General features: G+C 37.3%; 1 protein-coding gene across 1 annotated transcript in view; it reads left to right on the top strand.

Moving 5' to 3' along the window:
- The window catches only part of LOC140158652 (probable E3 ubiquitin-protein ligase HERC1), a 78,476-nt gene that overhangs the window by 49,245 nt on the left and 12,207 nt on the right, over positions 1-17,024 (top strand). The window contains 19 exon segments of the mRNA XM_072181821.1: positions 181-466; positions 1,200-1,404; positions 2,079-2,397; positions 2,855-3,066; positions 3,694-3,897; positions 4,398-4,528; positions 5,189-5,388; positions 5,664-5,937; positions 6,118-6,390; positions 6,734-7,075; positions 7,503-7,628; positions 8,135-8,273; positions 9,035-9,216; positions 9,643-9,798; positions 11,498-11,620; positions 12,222-12,324; positions 12,727-12,896; positions 13,652-13,726; positions 15,752-15,839. Coding sequence (XP_072037922.1) covers positions 181-466; positions 1,200-1,404; positions 2,079-2,397; positions 2,855-3,066; positions 3,694-3,897; positions 4,398-4,528; positions 5,189-5,388; positions 5,664-5,937; positions 6,118-6,390; positions 6,734-7,075; positions 7,503-7,628; positions 8,135-8,273; positions 9,035-9,216; positions 9,643-9,798; positions 11,498-11,620; positions 12,222-12,324; positions 12,727-12,896; positions 13,652-13,726; positions 15,752-15,839 — 3,608 coding nt within the window.

Consider the following 17,024-nt stretch of genomic DNA (forward strand, 5'->3'; position numbering starts at 1 on the left):
TTTGTTGCTGCCCCACACGTGTGCAGACAAACCACCCATGTACATGTGTGTGGGCTATAAACGATTGACTTAATGTATGCAAAATAATCACCCATGTCACTATCGAACTTTAGCTGAACTAAAGTTCAGTATAATATTGCTTTGCTGACATATTTCTGTAATATCATACCTATATCACAGTGGATCAGCATGCAACTTGGCAGAAGGTCTGGAGCAGCTGGGTCTAGCAGACATCCGCCTGGTAGTACGTCTCATGTGCCTGGCCGCAGCAGGCAGGGCTAACTTTGCCAACTCAGTAGAGACTCCTAGCAACCCTCATTTTATGGGTCCTTTGGAGCATGGTATGTTGGAGGATCACACAGGAGCAGGGTCTACATCTAGCCTGACATATCTGAGTGCTGCTATTGGGTCATTGGCAACTAGTAATCCTAGTGCTGCTAAGTTGTTAGTACAACTTTGTACTAAGGTAAGTGACTCTGGCTGTTGGAGCACAATGGCTTCATGTGGAAACACACTTGATTCTTGATAGGACTATATTTATTTCTTAATTCCACCAATGTACCATCCAACCAACCTTCATTTGGACTTTGATTAATTTTATACAGAGCAAATTATTGTTATGTTTAGTAAGTATTATTGAAACCTATACCCCCAAATCCACAAGTTAATCCATATATTCAATATAATAAGCAAATCCATCATCAAATAATTATGTTGATCTTTGTTTGTTCATAGCCATTTAAATAGTTACACTGTAGTAAAAATATTTCAAAATGTATGTGTAAATGTTTGGTCTCTAAAATGAAAACAATAAAATGATTGATTTTGTTGATATCATTATTACCAATATGTGACATGATCAAGGGGAATGAGTCATATGTCGGCAATAAATTTTATACAAAATTTTCTGGCAGTTTAAGAATGCTACATTTTGATTTAAACCCCATCAAAATCGGACATCTGGTTACAGAGTTATGAGCAATTTATCAATGGCTGAAAAGAATATAAAACAAAAGAATTTGAACACTATTTTTTGCCAATATCTCAAAAACAATATAAGCAACATCCGACTCATTCCCCTTGATCATGTCACATATTTTCTTATGACACAATGGAAGCAGGGGACAAACTTTGTACGTTGTGAATCAGAAACCCAGTTGTTTAAATAGTCATACAATAAAGTTCCATTTTTTTTGCAGGACCTGCTGTCAGCAGCCTGTGGTGTCAACACAGCAGCTATTGATACTCGCCGTGTGATTGGTAGTCAAGACGACCCATCAAGCTCTGACCAGAGGGCGCTGTCAGCACCAAGCTTTGCGGTGACACAAGCTCTTGTGTCTCTGTTGGCTGACAGTTCCAGTACAAAATTCCATATGCGTAGTACAGAAGAGGAACTGATGTCAGGTGAGATCAGATTTCAATGATACTTGATTTCATGGAACAAAAGTATATCTTTGAAAAGCAAACCTGGCATGCTGAAATTCCTTTTTGAAGTTAAGAACCTATGTCACCTCGCAGAATTGGCTGGACAACCAGTATTTTTGCCATGGCTTAAATATGTAGGACTCAAACAGATTGAAATTGAGAAAAAAAAAGTGAAAATTCATATTTCAAGAATTAAAAACTCACAATGACTCCAACCATCAAAATCATGCTATAATAGTGAAGTACAATCAGTCCACTCTGAAGTACAAAGTACCGACGCGGACGCACACATTGTGCCGACTTTGAAGGCACGCATACCTGCAGCAGAGGCGCAGCACAAGCGCACTGTTTACGCTAGCTGTATATATCTGCGTTGTCACTTTGTACTTCAGAGTGGACAAACTGTAGATAAATTATTGAGTAAAAATTAAATAAAACTTTGAAAAATTATAAATGTTCTGAAGTTTGTAAAAGCGCTTGCATAGCAACAAAGTCAAGAAACATTCTGCACCTAGGAGTGCCAAATCAGTTGCTCCAAGTCTTCTTGTTTCTGAACATCACATTGTGAAGAATTTCAAATGAATAAACTTCTTTTCTAATTCTATCATAAGTATACCTGTTTAATTAGTGTAACACATTAATATTACTTGCAGATGATGGTCCTTCAAGTGCCAAGGATCCCAAACCATCAGGTTCTACCACCAAATACACACCATTACAGCTTGCTAACTCACTGGCAGCTTGTTGTCTATCCAGTCGCCTGGCATCACAGCATCGTGAATGGGCAGCTCAGCAGCTTGTCAAAACCATGGCTAGTCAGGTACAGGAGACAGGTGGTGGCAAAAGGGCCCCAATCAGTGCAGCGGATCTGCAGGGTGATCTACCTGCGTGTCCAAGTAGGAAACCAGATGCACATCAAGGTGGTTTGATGTCATGTTTGTGGAGTAGTAAGAAGGCATTACTGGCCACAAGGTAATGTGATGTTGTCTTTTAGCTAGCTTTGTTGGGTTCCCCTGGAAATTTTATTCAAATTTGTTTTCCAAGTATCTGTTAGTGTTATAAATTTGGATGCATTGTATGCAAAAATGTGTTTTGATATCGTACTTCAATATTTTATTGTGCTATTTTTCAAGAAGATAAAAAATGTGCAATTCCCACAAGATATCAGATTTTCTAAATGTATTTCTATCCTAAATGTATTTCTTTTCTAAATGTATTCCCTTCAAATCAAGATTCTATCATAATAAGTGTATGCATTGTATTGTATGGGCAGGTGTATAGATATTTCTTTATCTGGGAAAGCACAATTTTTCCCTCCAAATTTTCACTCATATATAGGAAGGGCTGAAAATCAGATTTGAACATCTGTTATCTCTTGCCTTAATGAGAGGTCTCTGATTTTCTGATGTTTTCTTTCTGTACTTTGTAGTGGTCAAGATGGTGTGATACGGATCTGGAGTATGTCCAACCGCTCACCACAGCCTATCTTACAGCAGAGTTGTACCTTCACCAAGAGTGATGATTATGGGGTTTACAACACAAGTGACCATGGCCTACCATTAGTTAATTTCTGTTGGAATGCTAGTGGGAGAGTAATGGCTGGATCTGTGGATAATATGATTAATGTCTGGTTTGTAACAGGTGAGAGAACAGTACAATGATGTAGTGTAGTATATTTTCCTAGTGGTTATTGCATATATCCTCAAAAGTGTATCCAGTCACTTCTGTATATGTGACATGATCTGGTCCATGGGGGCCAAAGGCGGCAAATTTGAAATTGAGATAAAGGCAAAAATATGGAGTAAAATACATGAGAAAATACACATCACAAAACCTCATAACTTAAAAACCAAATATGCTAGACCTTTGGTCTTTTCAGTATATGATAGCCTAATGTTACTACAAGATAATAATTATAGTAACTCAATTTTCAAAAATGCCTACTTTGGCCCCTGTGGAGCAGATTATGTCACATATAGTGAAACCATTTTCATGTTTGCATTCCATGTAAACAGATCATGATGGATGTAGATGAACAATGAATTTAGTCTTTGTTAAATGACCTTTTGGAATATGGGATCTGTTGCGATCAGTCGCTAAAAGAATAATACACATTCATCTTTTTTGTACGAGTATTTTTTAGTTCACAAATTAATGGATAAGAATTGTTCACTCTATTTTTGCATCAATCTCATACATCGTTATGCACCAATTTGTTGTCTCAGAATAAATCTGTTGATCTGTACTTCGCATATTTTATATTTATAGGTGGCAGAGGTCAGTTAGACATTCAGCCTCAGCTAGTTACAGCTCTTGCCTGGCCACAACACAAGGGTCTATTAGAAGGACGGGCAGGTACATCAACGGATATGTTGTTAGTAGGACGGATAGACGGTACTATTGGGTTAGTGGAAGTATTGGATCATACGACATATCATAGGACAGAACTAGAGCAGTGTTACAGAGGAGAAGGTGTGTGAATAGATATATATTAGATTTCATTTCAACATGGAGGCCCAATTAATTAAACCTTGTTGTTGTTCTTTGTAGTGATGCATAGAAAAACATACTAATGAAGCCAATTACAAAAGCTTATTATCTAGGCTTGAACATATTACAAATATTAAGGTGTACGAGTGGATATTCATACATAGTGTAGTGTTGAAGTTAAACTCGTTAATCAAATATTAAGGTGGTTGTGTAATTGACAATTTTGAATGTCATGTCAGAAAGAATTTTTCATGTGGTCCAATTCCAATATTACATAGAGAATAAGCAGTGACATATGTCATAACTCCTAAAAAACTCAAGAAATGATATTCTGATATTTTTAAAAAAAGTAATGTTGTTTCTAAATGGAGAAAGGTGGGTTGAGCAAGTCTTAATCTTTGAGTTGATATACCCAATAATGAAATCAGAGTTGTTTAAAGTTGTTAAAAGTTGTTATTCTTGTTGTTATTTTTGCTACACAGTTGCTATCACAAGTCTTAGCTGGTATGATGAGGACTACAGGTTTGCTGTGGGCTATTCTGATGGTATTGTATGGATGTGTAGCAGAGACTCATTTGATCCAGAACCATATAAGGTCATTGAAGCACATAAGGTAAGAAATTCATCTATTGTTCCCTGAATTAGACCATTGCAGTTGAAATTCATACACCCACTGTGGTCTTCCATTATAGGGTGTGTATGGATTTCAACTTGAATAGCCCATTTTTATTTGACTCTCCTGTTGTTATATACCTGACTGAGATGATGAACAGGTGGGAGACATGGAGCTCCAATTATGCTGAGACATATTTGATGTCATTCTGCCTGTGCAGCCTTTGTTCATTTAAAATTTTTCTGATATGTCCCAAAAATGAAGTGTATTTATAGTCAAAAATTCAGAATCAGTATTATTAATGAAAACTTGAAATCTTCTCCCAAACTAGCGCATCATTTGACAGTATATTTATGGGTTAATGAAATGTTTGTTGTACTATGATCAGCTTGTAATAGACAAGAATAATTTTGTTTTTGTTTCTGCATGTGTTAACAAAGTCCCAAATTACGCCCGCATAAATTCACAAAGCTTGCAAAGTCATGCTATACGCAAAGTGCAGTTGGTCTATGTGCTGTACCCAGCTGTGTGTACACCATTCTATATCATCCACGATGTTATGAGTCCCGCCTATTATGACATGATCATAGTGTAATAATTCTGGTTGTTTGATTGTGGGTGGATTACTAAAAACTGTCTTTTCCATGTATTCTGTTCTAGACCGCCATTAATGCAGTTGAGTGGGACCCCACTGGTCACCTACTAGCCACTTCAGCTCATGATGATACAGTCAAACTTTGGACCCAGCAGTCTAACAACTGGATATCAGTACATGTATTGAAGCAGTCATCTTATGTCACATCTATTCAGTGGTGCCCCCTGCCAGGACAATGGAATAGCCCAAGGTTACTTCTTGGCATGTGAGTAGTAAACATAATTTGATGAACATGCATTAACAGGATTAAAAAAATTAAATTACATTGATCAACGATGCCTGTAAATTTGCTCATAAAAGCAATCACTGAAATGTTGTTATGAGTTACCATGGTATTATTTCAATTGGGATATACTTCCATATTGACCAAGTAAATCAAATTATTGCATTCCTTAAAATTATTTTATTCCTTAAAATTATTCTGAGTGTTTATAAGTGTCAAAATCTAACTATAAACTTGGTTGCTTCATTCTTATACAGAGGTTGTCAGAATGGGAGCGTCCATGTATGGACACTACCACAAATCAACTCTGATGTGAAGACACCACTAAGACCTCTACAGCATAGAGAAACCACAGACCCATGGGCAACAGACATACAGGAACATGAGAGACTGGATTACTTTGGTAAAGCCAAGGAGCATCTAGTGATGCGTGGTCACCATGAGGCTGTCACTTGTCTAGCTTTTAGTCCAACAGGTCTGTTTCTTGCCTCAGGATGTCTGCAAGGTCTTGTCAATGTTTGGGGACTACATGTAAGTATAATGGATATTTTTCTTTGTTAACAAGTTTTACTGCATCTCAGTACCAGTGGAGAGAGAAGTTATTCTTACCAGAACATATCAAAAGTATGGGAATGATTAACAACCTGCAAGAATAGTTCCAGTTATTTTTCATGTTATTAATATAGGCCTACATTTTATTCTACCCAACAGGAGGGCATAGTGTTACAAACCATCCAAGGTGATAATGCTGTGCAAGATCTATGCTGGGCTGGTGATTCCAACATAACAATATGTCATAGTCAAGGCAAACATCTCACTGTACTCAACTACACAGAAGATATGTATGCCAAGAAGAGGGTGTATGCGGCATGTCGTATGGCTCTGGTGTCAAGGGGTATCAGGGGATTACATCAAGTTCCTTGTCTCAGGGCATTTCTTGAGAGACTCCCAAGGATCCTTTTGGAACAGTATTCATATGAAAAGGTGAGAATTTCATTATTCAGTGTATATTTAAAGATGTTGGGCATTTGTGACACTTGTTACTCGATAATGTCGCCCAAAATAATGCATATGATGATGATCTGTACAAACAAATTGAACTTAATTTAAGTTCGTCAGTTTATTTGATAGGGGAGCTATGTTGATGGCTTTTGTCGAAAAGAAGAAACTAGTTTCTGTAATGCCTACTTGAAGAATCGTATCATACATTTCAAGTAGCTATGAAATAACTGAACAAAACTGATGAAAACCACATAACAAAATGCAATAACTGTGATGTAAGCTTACTTCATATTAATAGTGGCATAACTAACATAACATATTTCAGGCTCATGTTCTTTGTGGGGAGCAGCTTGTTCACAGCCGATTCCTACAGTGTTTAGCAGCTCTTGCAGTAGCACTCCATCTAGACCGTGCCTTGTTCTCCACCCCAATCCCTCTCAACCATGTAGTTACTCAAGCCACAAATACGCTCCCAGAGTGGACGTGGCTGGCATCGTTCTGCACTGCCATCAAATCAGCCACTTCTCTGATACAGCAGAAGATATTCCCGGAGGAGTTTGTGGTGCCCAATCTGGAACCATCTGATGGTCAGGAGGAGGTGGTGAGTGGAGGATGGAATCTTACTATGGATGCACAAGTTATGGCTTGGGCTACTCATCAACCAGAGGTAAATCTTCAAAATATCTGCTGTTAAAAAACAGTTGGGTTATGTTTTAGTGTACAAGTTTCCTTTCACTGTGTTATATTATCATATATCAATTCTTACTGGATACTTGACATGCTGTTAGCAACTTGCAACAACTTGAACATCTTTGGTAAGGATTGATTATGCATCACATATCTTTTGGGGAAGCAATTCTTCTGTCCTTGATTTTAGCATCAATATCCACCAAACATTCCTGATGTATTGCTACTTCACAATTTGAATTTGGAAAGAGGAAATGCAATACTTGATATATAAGATATTGCTGAATGAGTATTACTACTTGAATTTAACTTAAACAAAATGTGATCTTTGATCATCCACCAAACCATTGTATTTAATATCAAGTGTAATCATTGCTGTATTGCCTTTTATTGCATATCCTTATTAGGATTGGCAATTAGGTGGTAAATGTGAGGTGTATCTATGGGGTAGTGGTCGTCATGGACAACTAGCAGAGTCTGGAAGAGGAACTCTCAACCCAACGCTAACACCATCATTCTCACAGGCACAACAGGTAACAGTTTCAAGAAATCATTGGATTTTTAGCCAGCCTAAGAGAAGCATATGTTTTGCCATATACAAGCAATTTGGACCACCTTTTCTGCTTATATGGTTGTTATGTTTCATAGTTACAAGATTATTGATGTAGAGTGCTTGCATGCAGGAGTTTCCTATTATGTTCACTGCAGCAAACCAGCTAGACCCAATTTCCTTATGTCATCTTTAAACTCTCAAAACTGAGATACAATATGACTGTCACACATCACTTTATTTGAAACAATGAAATCTTGGTTTTTTTTTCTTGCATGCTTGTGCAAGCTGGAGAAGCTGTGGAAACCTATGTTATGTTATGTAGACATAGAAGCGTAGGGTATTGTCAAGAAATCTTTTGAATATAAATGTGGGCAAAATATTCCCAAATGTGAACTTTAAAATCGCACTGACACACCTAAAAAGACCAATGTACCAATATATTTTATGCCCAGTAATAAATAATGTCTGTGACTTACCATTTTGTAGGCTACTTGTGGTCAAAACTGTACATTTGTGATCCATCCCAATGGCACTGTGTCAGCTTGTGGAGAAGGCAGTTATGGTAGACTTGGTCAGGGCAACTCTGATGATTTACACACCCTTACAGTAGTGTCAGCTCTGCAAGGTAAGGAAATGATTTAGAAGTCAGTTTTATTGGTTTTATAGTTGCAGCTACAGAAATGAATAAAGGAAAATTAAGACTCCCTTCACTGCTTCTATATTGGCGACATCATTTGTGGTATTTTGGTTGCTGCCTACATCACAAGGATTCCTAGATTTCTGGTTTTCATTTGAATCATCCAGCTATCTTGTGTTATAAATGCATGGTGATGGTGTTCCTGTGACTCAATCACAGCATTGCACCTTGAAGTATTTTAAATTGCTCCTAGTCTGCAACTTTCATATATTCAAGTGATTAGTTTGGAATTGTGAGCAAAACAAGAATACCTATACAATTTCCTCCATGTCTGATTAAAGATGGCTGTGTAATTTCTGTGGTCAAATTGAATAGAGATTATGACAAAAAAGGAAATTTTGTTTTATGTTACATATTTTAATGTACTATAGTTTGATCAGCTTGTAATTGGTGAGCCTTGTAACATCGCAAAATTAACGTCAATATATTTCATTTTGAGAATTGTCTTGTGACAACTTGCCAGAAGCATCACAAGTTCTCAATTGAAGTCCTATACTTTAACTACTTTCTTTTTAAAACACGCAACATTTAGACCATACATGTCAACTATATCACTCTTAACATTGGTCTACTTTTCGGAGTAGTGGTCAAAGCTTAACAATTCCTGACGATTACAAACTGACCAAAGTATTTTGCACATATCTTAAATATTAGTGTTTTAATGTATAATGGTTCTTTGTTTGTGCAAGGTTTTGTTGTGAGTCAGCTAGTCACATCTTGTGGATCTGATGGACACTCTATGGCTCTGACTGAGAGTGGTGAAGTGTTTAGTTGGGGTGATGGAGACTATGGTAAACTAGGTCATGGTAATAGTGATAGACAGAGAAGACCCAGACAGATAGAAGCGCTGCAAGGGGAAGAAGTTGTAGGGGTGAGTAAACATGTAGGCTTTGTGTGACATTGTTATTTTATTTTAAGCATTTATTATGCTTCATCACTGGCTCATATACAATTACAAAGACAAATATGTTATATATAAATATTGCACATATTAATCAAGACAAAGTAAATAGAATAAAATGCCAGCGAAAAGATTGGGACAAACAGGTGCAAAATCACCTCCAGGACCATCCCACCTTCCGATTTTTGAAAACAATTTATGGGAAAAAACAAACCAATTTATGGGGTGATACACGAAGAAAGCTCTCTGCACAAGGCAAGGTATGGTAACAGCACTCTTGTTTAACTTCATATTACGTCGTCAGTAAGTAATGAAATACCTGTCAAATGATCTTTCAGAAGAATGAAAAATAAGTCAAAATATGACATCTATTTCTTACATCTTTCCCACTTTCAGATGGCATGTGGTTTCAAGCACTCAGCAGTAGTAACATCAGACGGCAAGTTGTTTACATTTGGCAATGGGGACTACGGTAGATTAGGACATGGCAACACTTCCAATAAGAAGATCCCAGAATGTGTGTCTAGTCTTGAGGGTCATGCTATTGGTCAGGTATGGGTCACTGAATAATAAGTATTCAAATCAAATCATTGTATCTGCTGGGTTTATTTGTTTCTTTCTTAGTAATTATTTGGTACCAATGTAAGGCAAAGCCGATAAGAAAGCCCAAATATTTTGTATCTTCTGCACAGTGCTTCATGTGTTGTTACTCACAATACATAGAAGCATCACAATTTGCCTGCCAAGGTTGTCATCTGATGACCAACTATCATATGGCAGTGTACATATGTGAGGCTGTGCTATATTAAAGACTCCCTCTCTGTGGGTTGGGTGTTTATGGAGCTTCAGGGCCGTCAGCTAGGGAGTGAGAGCTGAATGGTAGTATAAGCTCCAAACAGATATCAGGCCAGGCTGTGTGATAAGAAAGACTCACACCCTTATGAAAGAGTCATATGTTCACAGAGCACTAGGCCTGTTGGCTAATGAATTACAGCCAAGTTGTAATGTAAGATCTAAATTATGCAAAACCTTTAAAGCCATAATGTGTGATTTCCATGGGGTTTCTGTTCATTTTAGGCCAAAATAACAAGGTAAAGTGAAAGAAACCCCACTGGCTATTTTGACTGTTTAGCTTGGAGTTCTATGGAGATTTAATGTGGTAATTACCACATTATCAGTATTGCTCTGTAGACCTACAAACGCATTCAATTTAGGTAATTCCATTTAGGTGTAAGCTGGGACATGTGTAAATGTTATCAAATGCCCAAAAATCAGGTTTGAAAACAATTAACAAATTTCACATTACAAGATCATACATTGTTGCGGGCATTATAGTGTATACTATGATCAGCTTGCAATAGGCGAGAATTATTTGGTTTTTGTTACTGTGTGAGTCAATGAAGTCCCAAATTACGCTTGCGTAAGTTCACAAAAGCATGCATCACTCCCACAATACGCAAGGTTCGTTTAGGTGATGCGCTCAGCTCTGTGTACACCATTCTATATTCTATATCAATCCACGATGTTAGGAGTCCTGCCTACTACAAGCTGATCAGAGTATAGTGCATGTATGATGTTTGTAGCCCCAAAATAATAATTTTAAGTAATTGTAGTCATTACTGTAAAACTAGGAAAACTCAAAACATCACATGCTGAAGTAGTATTGTGTGATCCTGATGTGATTTTGCTTTTTATGCGATAAACAGGGTGCACCCTTCTGCAAGTGTTGATCTTCCTGGTAGCAAATGTAAAATTGATGTGTACCTTCTGCACAAAGCTTCATGTTTTGTCATATTGTGCCTGTCCAGGTTGTCATGTGACAACCAAATATGGCAGGTGCATAAGAAAGGCTGTGCTACAATAAAGACTTCCTCCCTCTGGGTTGAGTGTTTATGGAGATGTAAGGCCATTGGCTAGTGAGTGAGGGCTCAATGGTAGTCTATGCTCCAAACAAATACTAGTTATAGGCTGTGTGATGAGAAAGACTTCTACCATCTGACCCATATGTTCAATAGTTATTGGACTGTTGGTTAATAAATGAAGAGTTTCATCGCAAAATGCAATATATCAATTTTTAACCATTTGAGATCTATGCAAATTAAGCTGCTAAAATATAACAAAAAAAAATTAAAGGTATTTGTTGTCATTTTGGTGCCTGTTTTGTGACAACATTAAGAACCTTTTTCTGAGTGAAAAAGTCACAGGCTCAATTCAAGTTTCATCTCATCTTTTCTGTTTCTTTGTCTCTCAGGTTGCGTGTGGGTTAAACCATACGGTATGTGTGTCTACTGATGGTAACACAGCGTGGGCATTTGGTGATGGGGACTATGGTAAACTAGGACTGGGTAACTCCACTGCCAAGACAACCCCACAGGTAGGTGGATTCTTGATGAAACTTGGTATTTTATTTACGGGCATCCACTAATGTGTTACAGTTGATGCATTTACACTGACCTAGACACAAGTATGCTTTCCAAGATACCAAATAAACATAAACAAAAACAAAAGTACATCGTTCATTTATTTATGAATGAGTTGATGCAAAGTGATTATTTTCCTTTTTTCTTTTTTGGAGGGTGGGGGCCAACATGTGAATTAACACAGATGTGTGTATATATGTGACCTGCTACCACTAAATGAGAGTAAAGTCACAAGTTGGTAGTTCCGAGACGTCCTGGCTGCTGCGTTGGTGTTCTGTGTTACACCCACCTGTTCAAGTCGATAGTATGTCTGTATGTCGTTGTGAATGGGGACACAATGGGCCATTCACAAAGGACATACTACTGGCTTGTACAGGTGTGCGGCAAACAAAGAACATCAACTCAGCAGACAGGATGTCCATATCCTCATTTCGTGGTAGCAAGTCACAAAATAATGTAGACAAATGACTCACTGAGCTGAAAATCTAATATATTACAGTAGGTAACATACCATATATTTAGCAAACAATCTTTATTTCTATATCATTTTAACAGAGAGTGGATGGCTTGTGTGGTCTTGGCATCAAGAAAATCTGCTGTGGCACTCAGTTTACTGTGGCATTGACTAAAGATGGCAGAGTCTTTACATTTGGTCAAGGTATTTTCTACATTAATATGGGTGGGATTTAGTATTAAAATTGACAGCAATATGACGTTTTGACTGTTTTTTAATTAATAAATTTGACAAAGAAGTCTTCCAGCATATGCATACTGCTGATTTGTTGTTGTCAAACAATATTCTCACCACTTAAAATAAATGGTAGTCCAAAGAAAATTTGACTTAACCAGCTGAAATTTGAATCAAAAAGTAAAAAAACTTCTGTTTTCAGTTCAGTTTTGATAATTTAAGATATATTTTTTATCCGAGATACCTGGAAACAGATTTTGATTTGGGAGTAAACTTTGAAACTGATATAAAATAGTTGATTAACTGTTGAAACATTCAAAAGTACAAATAACATACTCGCATGTTAATTGCACATGATGTTGATATTTTCAGATCGCCTTACAGGATTACCTGAGAGTAGAGGTGGCTTATCCAATCGTCCCCAGCAGGTACCTGCATTAGAAGGCTACTTTGTGGAGGATATATCAGTTGGATCTGAACATACAGTAGCATTGACTAGCTCTGGAGACGTTTGGGTCTGGGGAAATAACAGCGATGGTCAGGTAAGAATTGATATGTCAAATGTCATGATTTTGATGAAAAAATTGTTGTGTCTTTGCTTTGGATTATTGGACATGTAACTTTTAAATCATAGGCCCTTTTGATGATAAAATGCCTGATTGAAGCTTTTGAATAGATAGAAATATGCCAAAGTGTAGTTTGACAAAAATTGTTGAGAAGTTGAGAATGATGATAATTTTCTGTACACTATCAACGCTTGAACCAAAAACTAGGTATAATCGATATTTATGGATCAAATATTTGAAGTATAGTAAAGCAAAGGCAGGCTTTAGAGCAAGAATCACCACTCAAAAGGCTAAATAATAATTTGTAGGATAGGATTAGAACATTTCATGATGAAAGGGTTATGAGTAGGATTAGAGCCATATTTGTGTGTCGCTCTTATGCTCATGGAGGGCAAACAGTGTATCGCCGGATTATTTTACCAATTAAAGCCGAAAGTGCACTCTTTGCTCTCAATGAGCGACAAACCGTAACCAAAATGGTGGATTTATCATAGCATTACACATAGGGCAATTTTGAGAGGGCATTCTTTTGGTATAATGTCTTTGGTTCCAGATTCAACCTTTATGTATATTTGTTACTTGCACCAGTAACACATTCATGTGTTACTGGTGTGAGTACCAGTAAAGACTGGTTATATTTAGCAATAGAGTAGGTTTGCAGTAGTACCCTTATATTATTGTTATGTGAAGAAAAGAAATAGTATACATGACCATTTTATTTATCTTTACAGCTTGGTCTTGGTCATACCAATGGTGTGAGAGAGCCCATGATGGTAACTGCCTTACAAGGCAAGAATATTAGACAAGTAAGTAATCTCACCACTATTTCATTCTTTTTAGGAATATTTGTTTCAGGTTTGGAGGTCTCGCATTACAGCTGAAAAAATGTGATATGAGACTCCAAAGCTGAGGAAGATTGCGTAAAGACATGTGAACAAGTGTACAATTGATAAAGGGAGTATGTGATAGCTTCTACAAGAGATCTTTTCTTTTGATAGTGCCATTGCTCTTATTTCAACTGAAGTGAGAAATGTACTGTATTAAAATGACAACAAAGATAGAAAACAAAAGAGTAGTTAACTAAGGATTTTGTTGCACATATGGTTTTCATACAGGTTGTTCACCTGCTTAATGTCCTTGTTATTAATTTGAGGTATTTGCAGCTTTTATTTGGAACATAATACCAATGCTAAGGCAATGTAATTTAGAAAGCCTGCAGTAATTCAGTAATCTTTTGTCACTTTAGAAGCGCATACATGGTGTTAGCGCAAGAGGGATTCTGATTGGCTGATTAAATCACGTCATGAAATCATTGACGCCTAACTTGAATAACATAGCATTGTGATCCTGACATGACCCCTTGCTTTTACACACAATAAACAGGGCAAGTGTGTTAGCAAGCGCTGAACTTTCCTAATAGCAAATGTACTTATTGTTTGTACCTTCTGCACAGTGCTTCATGTGTTGTTACTCATAATACATAGAAGCATCGCAATTTCCCTGCCAAGGTTGTCATCTGATGACCAATTATCATATGGCAGTTACATATGTGAGGCTGTGCTACATTAAAGACTCCCTCCCTCTGGGTTGGGTGTTTATGGAGCTTCAGGGCCGTCAGCTAGGGAGTGAGAGCTGAATGGTAGTATAAGCTCCAAACAGATATCAGGCCAGGCTGTGCAATGAGAAAGACTCACACCCTTTGAATCATATGTTCACAGAGCACCAGACCTATTGGCTAATGAATTACAGCCAAGTCTTAGCGTAAGATCTAAATATGCAGAACACAAGTATATGTAACAATTGGTGTTTCTCCAAACCTGAGGTAGATTGCATAATGATATTTGAACAAGTGTACAGTTAATAATGGAATTATGTGGTAGCTTCTACAAGAGAGCTTATCTTTTAATCTTTTCCATGGAACACACAAATATTGCTATTATTTTCATTGAAGTGAGAAAGTACTGTATTAACAAGAAACAGATAAAATGACAAAGATATTAAACAAAATGGTAGCTAAGGATTTTGTTGCATAAGCAGTTTTCATACAGGTTGCTCACCTGTTTATTGTTATGCTTGTTTCCTTGTTGTCATGAATTTGAGGTATTTGCAGCTTTATTTGGAACCTAATACCAATGCTGAGGCAATGTAATTTAGAAAGCCTGCAGTAATTCAGCACTCTTTTGCTACTTGAAAAGTGCATACTTAGCATGAACACAAGTGGGATTCTGATTGGCTGATTGAATCATGTCATGAAAAGCTATGAAACAATGACGCCTCACATGCATAACATAGCATTGCGTGATCCTGACATGACACCTTGCTTTTACACACAATAACAGGGTGGGTGTGTTAGCAAGTGCTGAACTTTCCTAATAGCAAATTTACTTACTATGTGTACCTTCTGCACAGTGCTTCATGTTTTGTTACTCACAATACATTGAAGCATCACAATTTGCCTGCCAAGGTTGTTATCTGATGACCAATTATCATATGGCAGTTGCATATGTGAGGCTGTGCTACATTAAAGACTCCCTCCCTCTGAGTTGGGTGTTTATGGAGCTTCAGGGCCGTCAGCTAGGGAGTGAGAGCTGAATGGTAGTATAAGCTCCAAACAGATACCAGGCCAGGCTGTGTAATGAGAAAGACTCTCACCTTTTGAGTCCTATGTTTACAGAGCACTAGGCCTGTTGGCTATTGAATTACAGCCAAGTTGTAGTGTAAGATCTAAATTATGCAGAACGTTCAAATTAGTGTATTATGTGACATAAGATATGGATGTTTCTAGCTCCAAAATAATTATTGGTCTTTAATGTTTGTCTGCCTATCTTCAGATTTCAGCAGGTCGTAGTCATACAGCGGCATGGACAGCAGCCCCAGTACCTCACAGAGCTCCTGGCACTCCTGCACCACTTCAGCTGGGTAAGTGAACATTTATCACTGTATTCATTTCATGAAACATTAAGCAACCAGGGTGCTTAAGTAAGTCATTTTACCTGGGCGGTTATTTTTTTTCATTTTTTTCATTATTATTTGTAAAAATGGCCAACAAAAAGTGACCCATTTTAGTGCAGTGTGCTCTTATTGGTGTTGAAATTGATGGAATAAAATAGTCAGTGCGTACACACTGTCAAACAATGTGATGGTAGTTGTAGATTATTGTTTAGGTGCATTTGGCCATATAATATAAACATATAATGAAACTTGTAATTATATGCACATTTAATGGAATATCCAATAGAAACTGACATTCAGATGCCTATTTTAGCCACCAGTTTGGACATTTGTCTGCAAAAAACACACCATGTATTACGTATAGGTAAGCTTAAAATGAAACTTTTTACACTTGGATTATTAATTGGATCACATTATACAAGTTGAAATATAGCCGGGTAGGTGCTTATTGGGGCAAGGTCACTTAATGGAACAAATTTAGGATGTTTTTAAAATATGCGTTTTATGAACGATACTTGAACAGACCAAAGAAGTGTTTTCTATGTTTGCATCACACTACTCTCATTGAATTCTTTACATACATCACCCCGCTACTCACATAACGCTGACATTTATTCCATCACTTTGGGTGATACTGTTGTTGAGACTGTCAAACAAGCCCAGGATCTTGGTGTTCTCATTGATGGAAATCTCTCCCTCATTTCCCATGTAAATAACACTTGCCGCTTCGCTTCGCTTGCCATTCGAAATATTTGCCATGTGCGCAAATATCTTGATCAAAATAGTACTGAAAAACTGGTTCATGGATTCATCTCCTCAAGACTCGACTCAAACAATAACATTCTGTATGGGCTTCCAAATGTTCAGATCAGCAATCTGTAACACATTCAAAATGCTGCCGACTGGCTTGTTACATTGACTAAGAAGCGCAAACACATAACTCCAATTATTATGGTTGCCTGCAGAGAAGCACATCATACACAAGCTTATGCTTCTTACTTTCAAATGCCCCAACAACCTGGCACCTGACAACTGATGTAACCTCATCACCATCAAGAAACCAACACATGCTCTCAGATCAAACATTATCACCAACTTGCAATGCAACACTGTCAATACTGTTACTTACGGCCAGAGATCATTTTCATATTC

Source organism: Amphiura filiformis, chromosome 8 (assembly GCF_039555335.1).
Source record: "Amphiura filiformis chromosome 8, Afil_fr2py, whole genome shotgun sequence".
In the NCBI taxonomy this organism is placed as follows: domain Eukaryota; kingdom Metazoa; phylum Echinodermata; class Ophiuroidea; order Amphilepidida; family Amphiuridae; genus Amphiura; species Amphiura filiformis.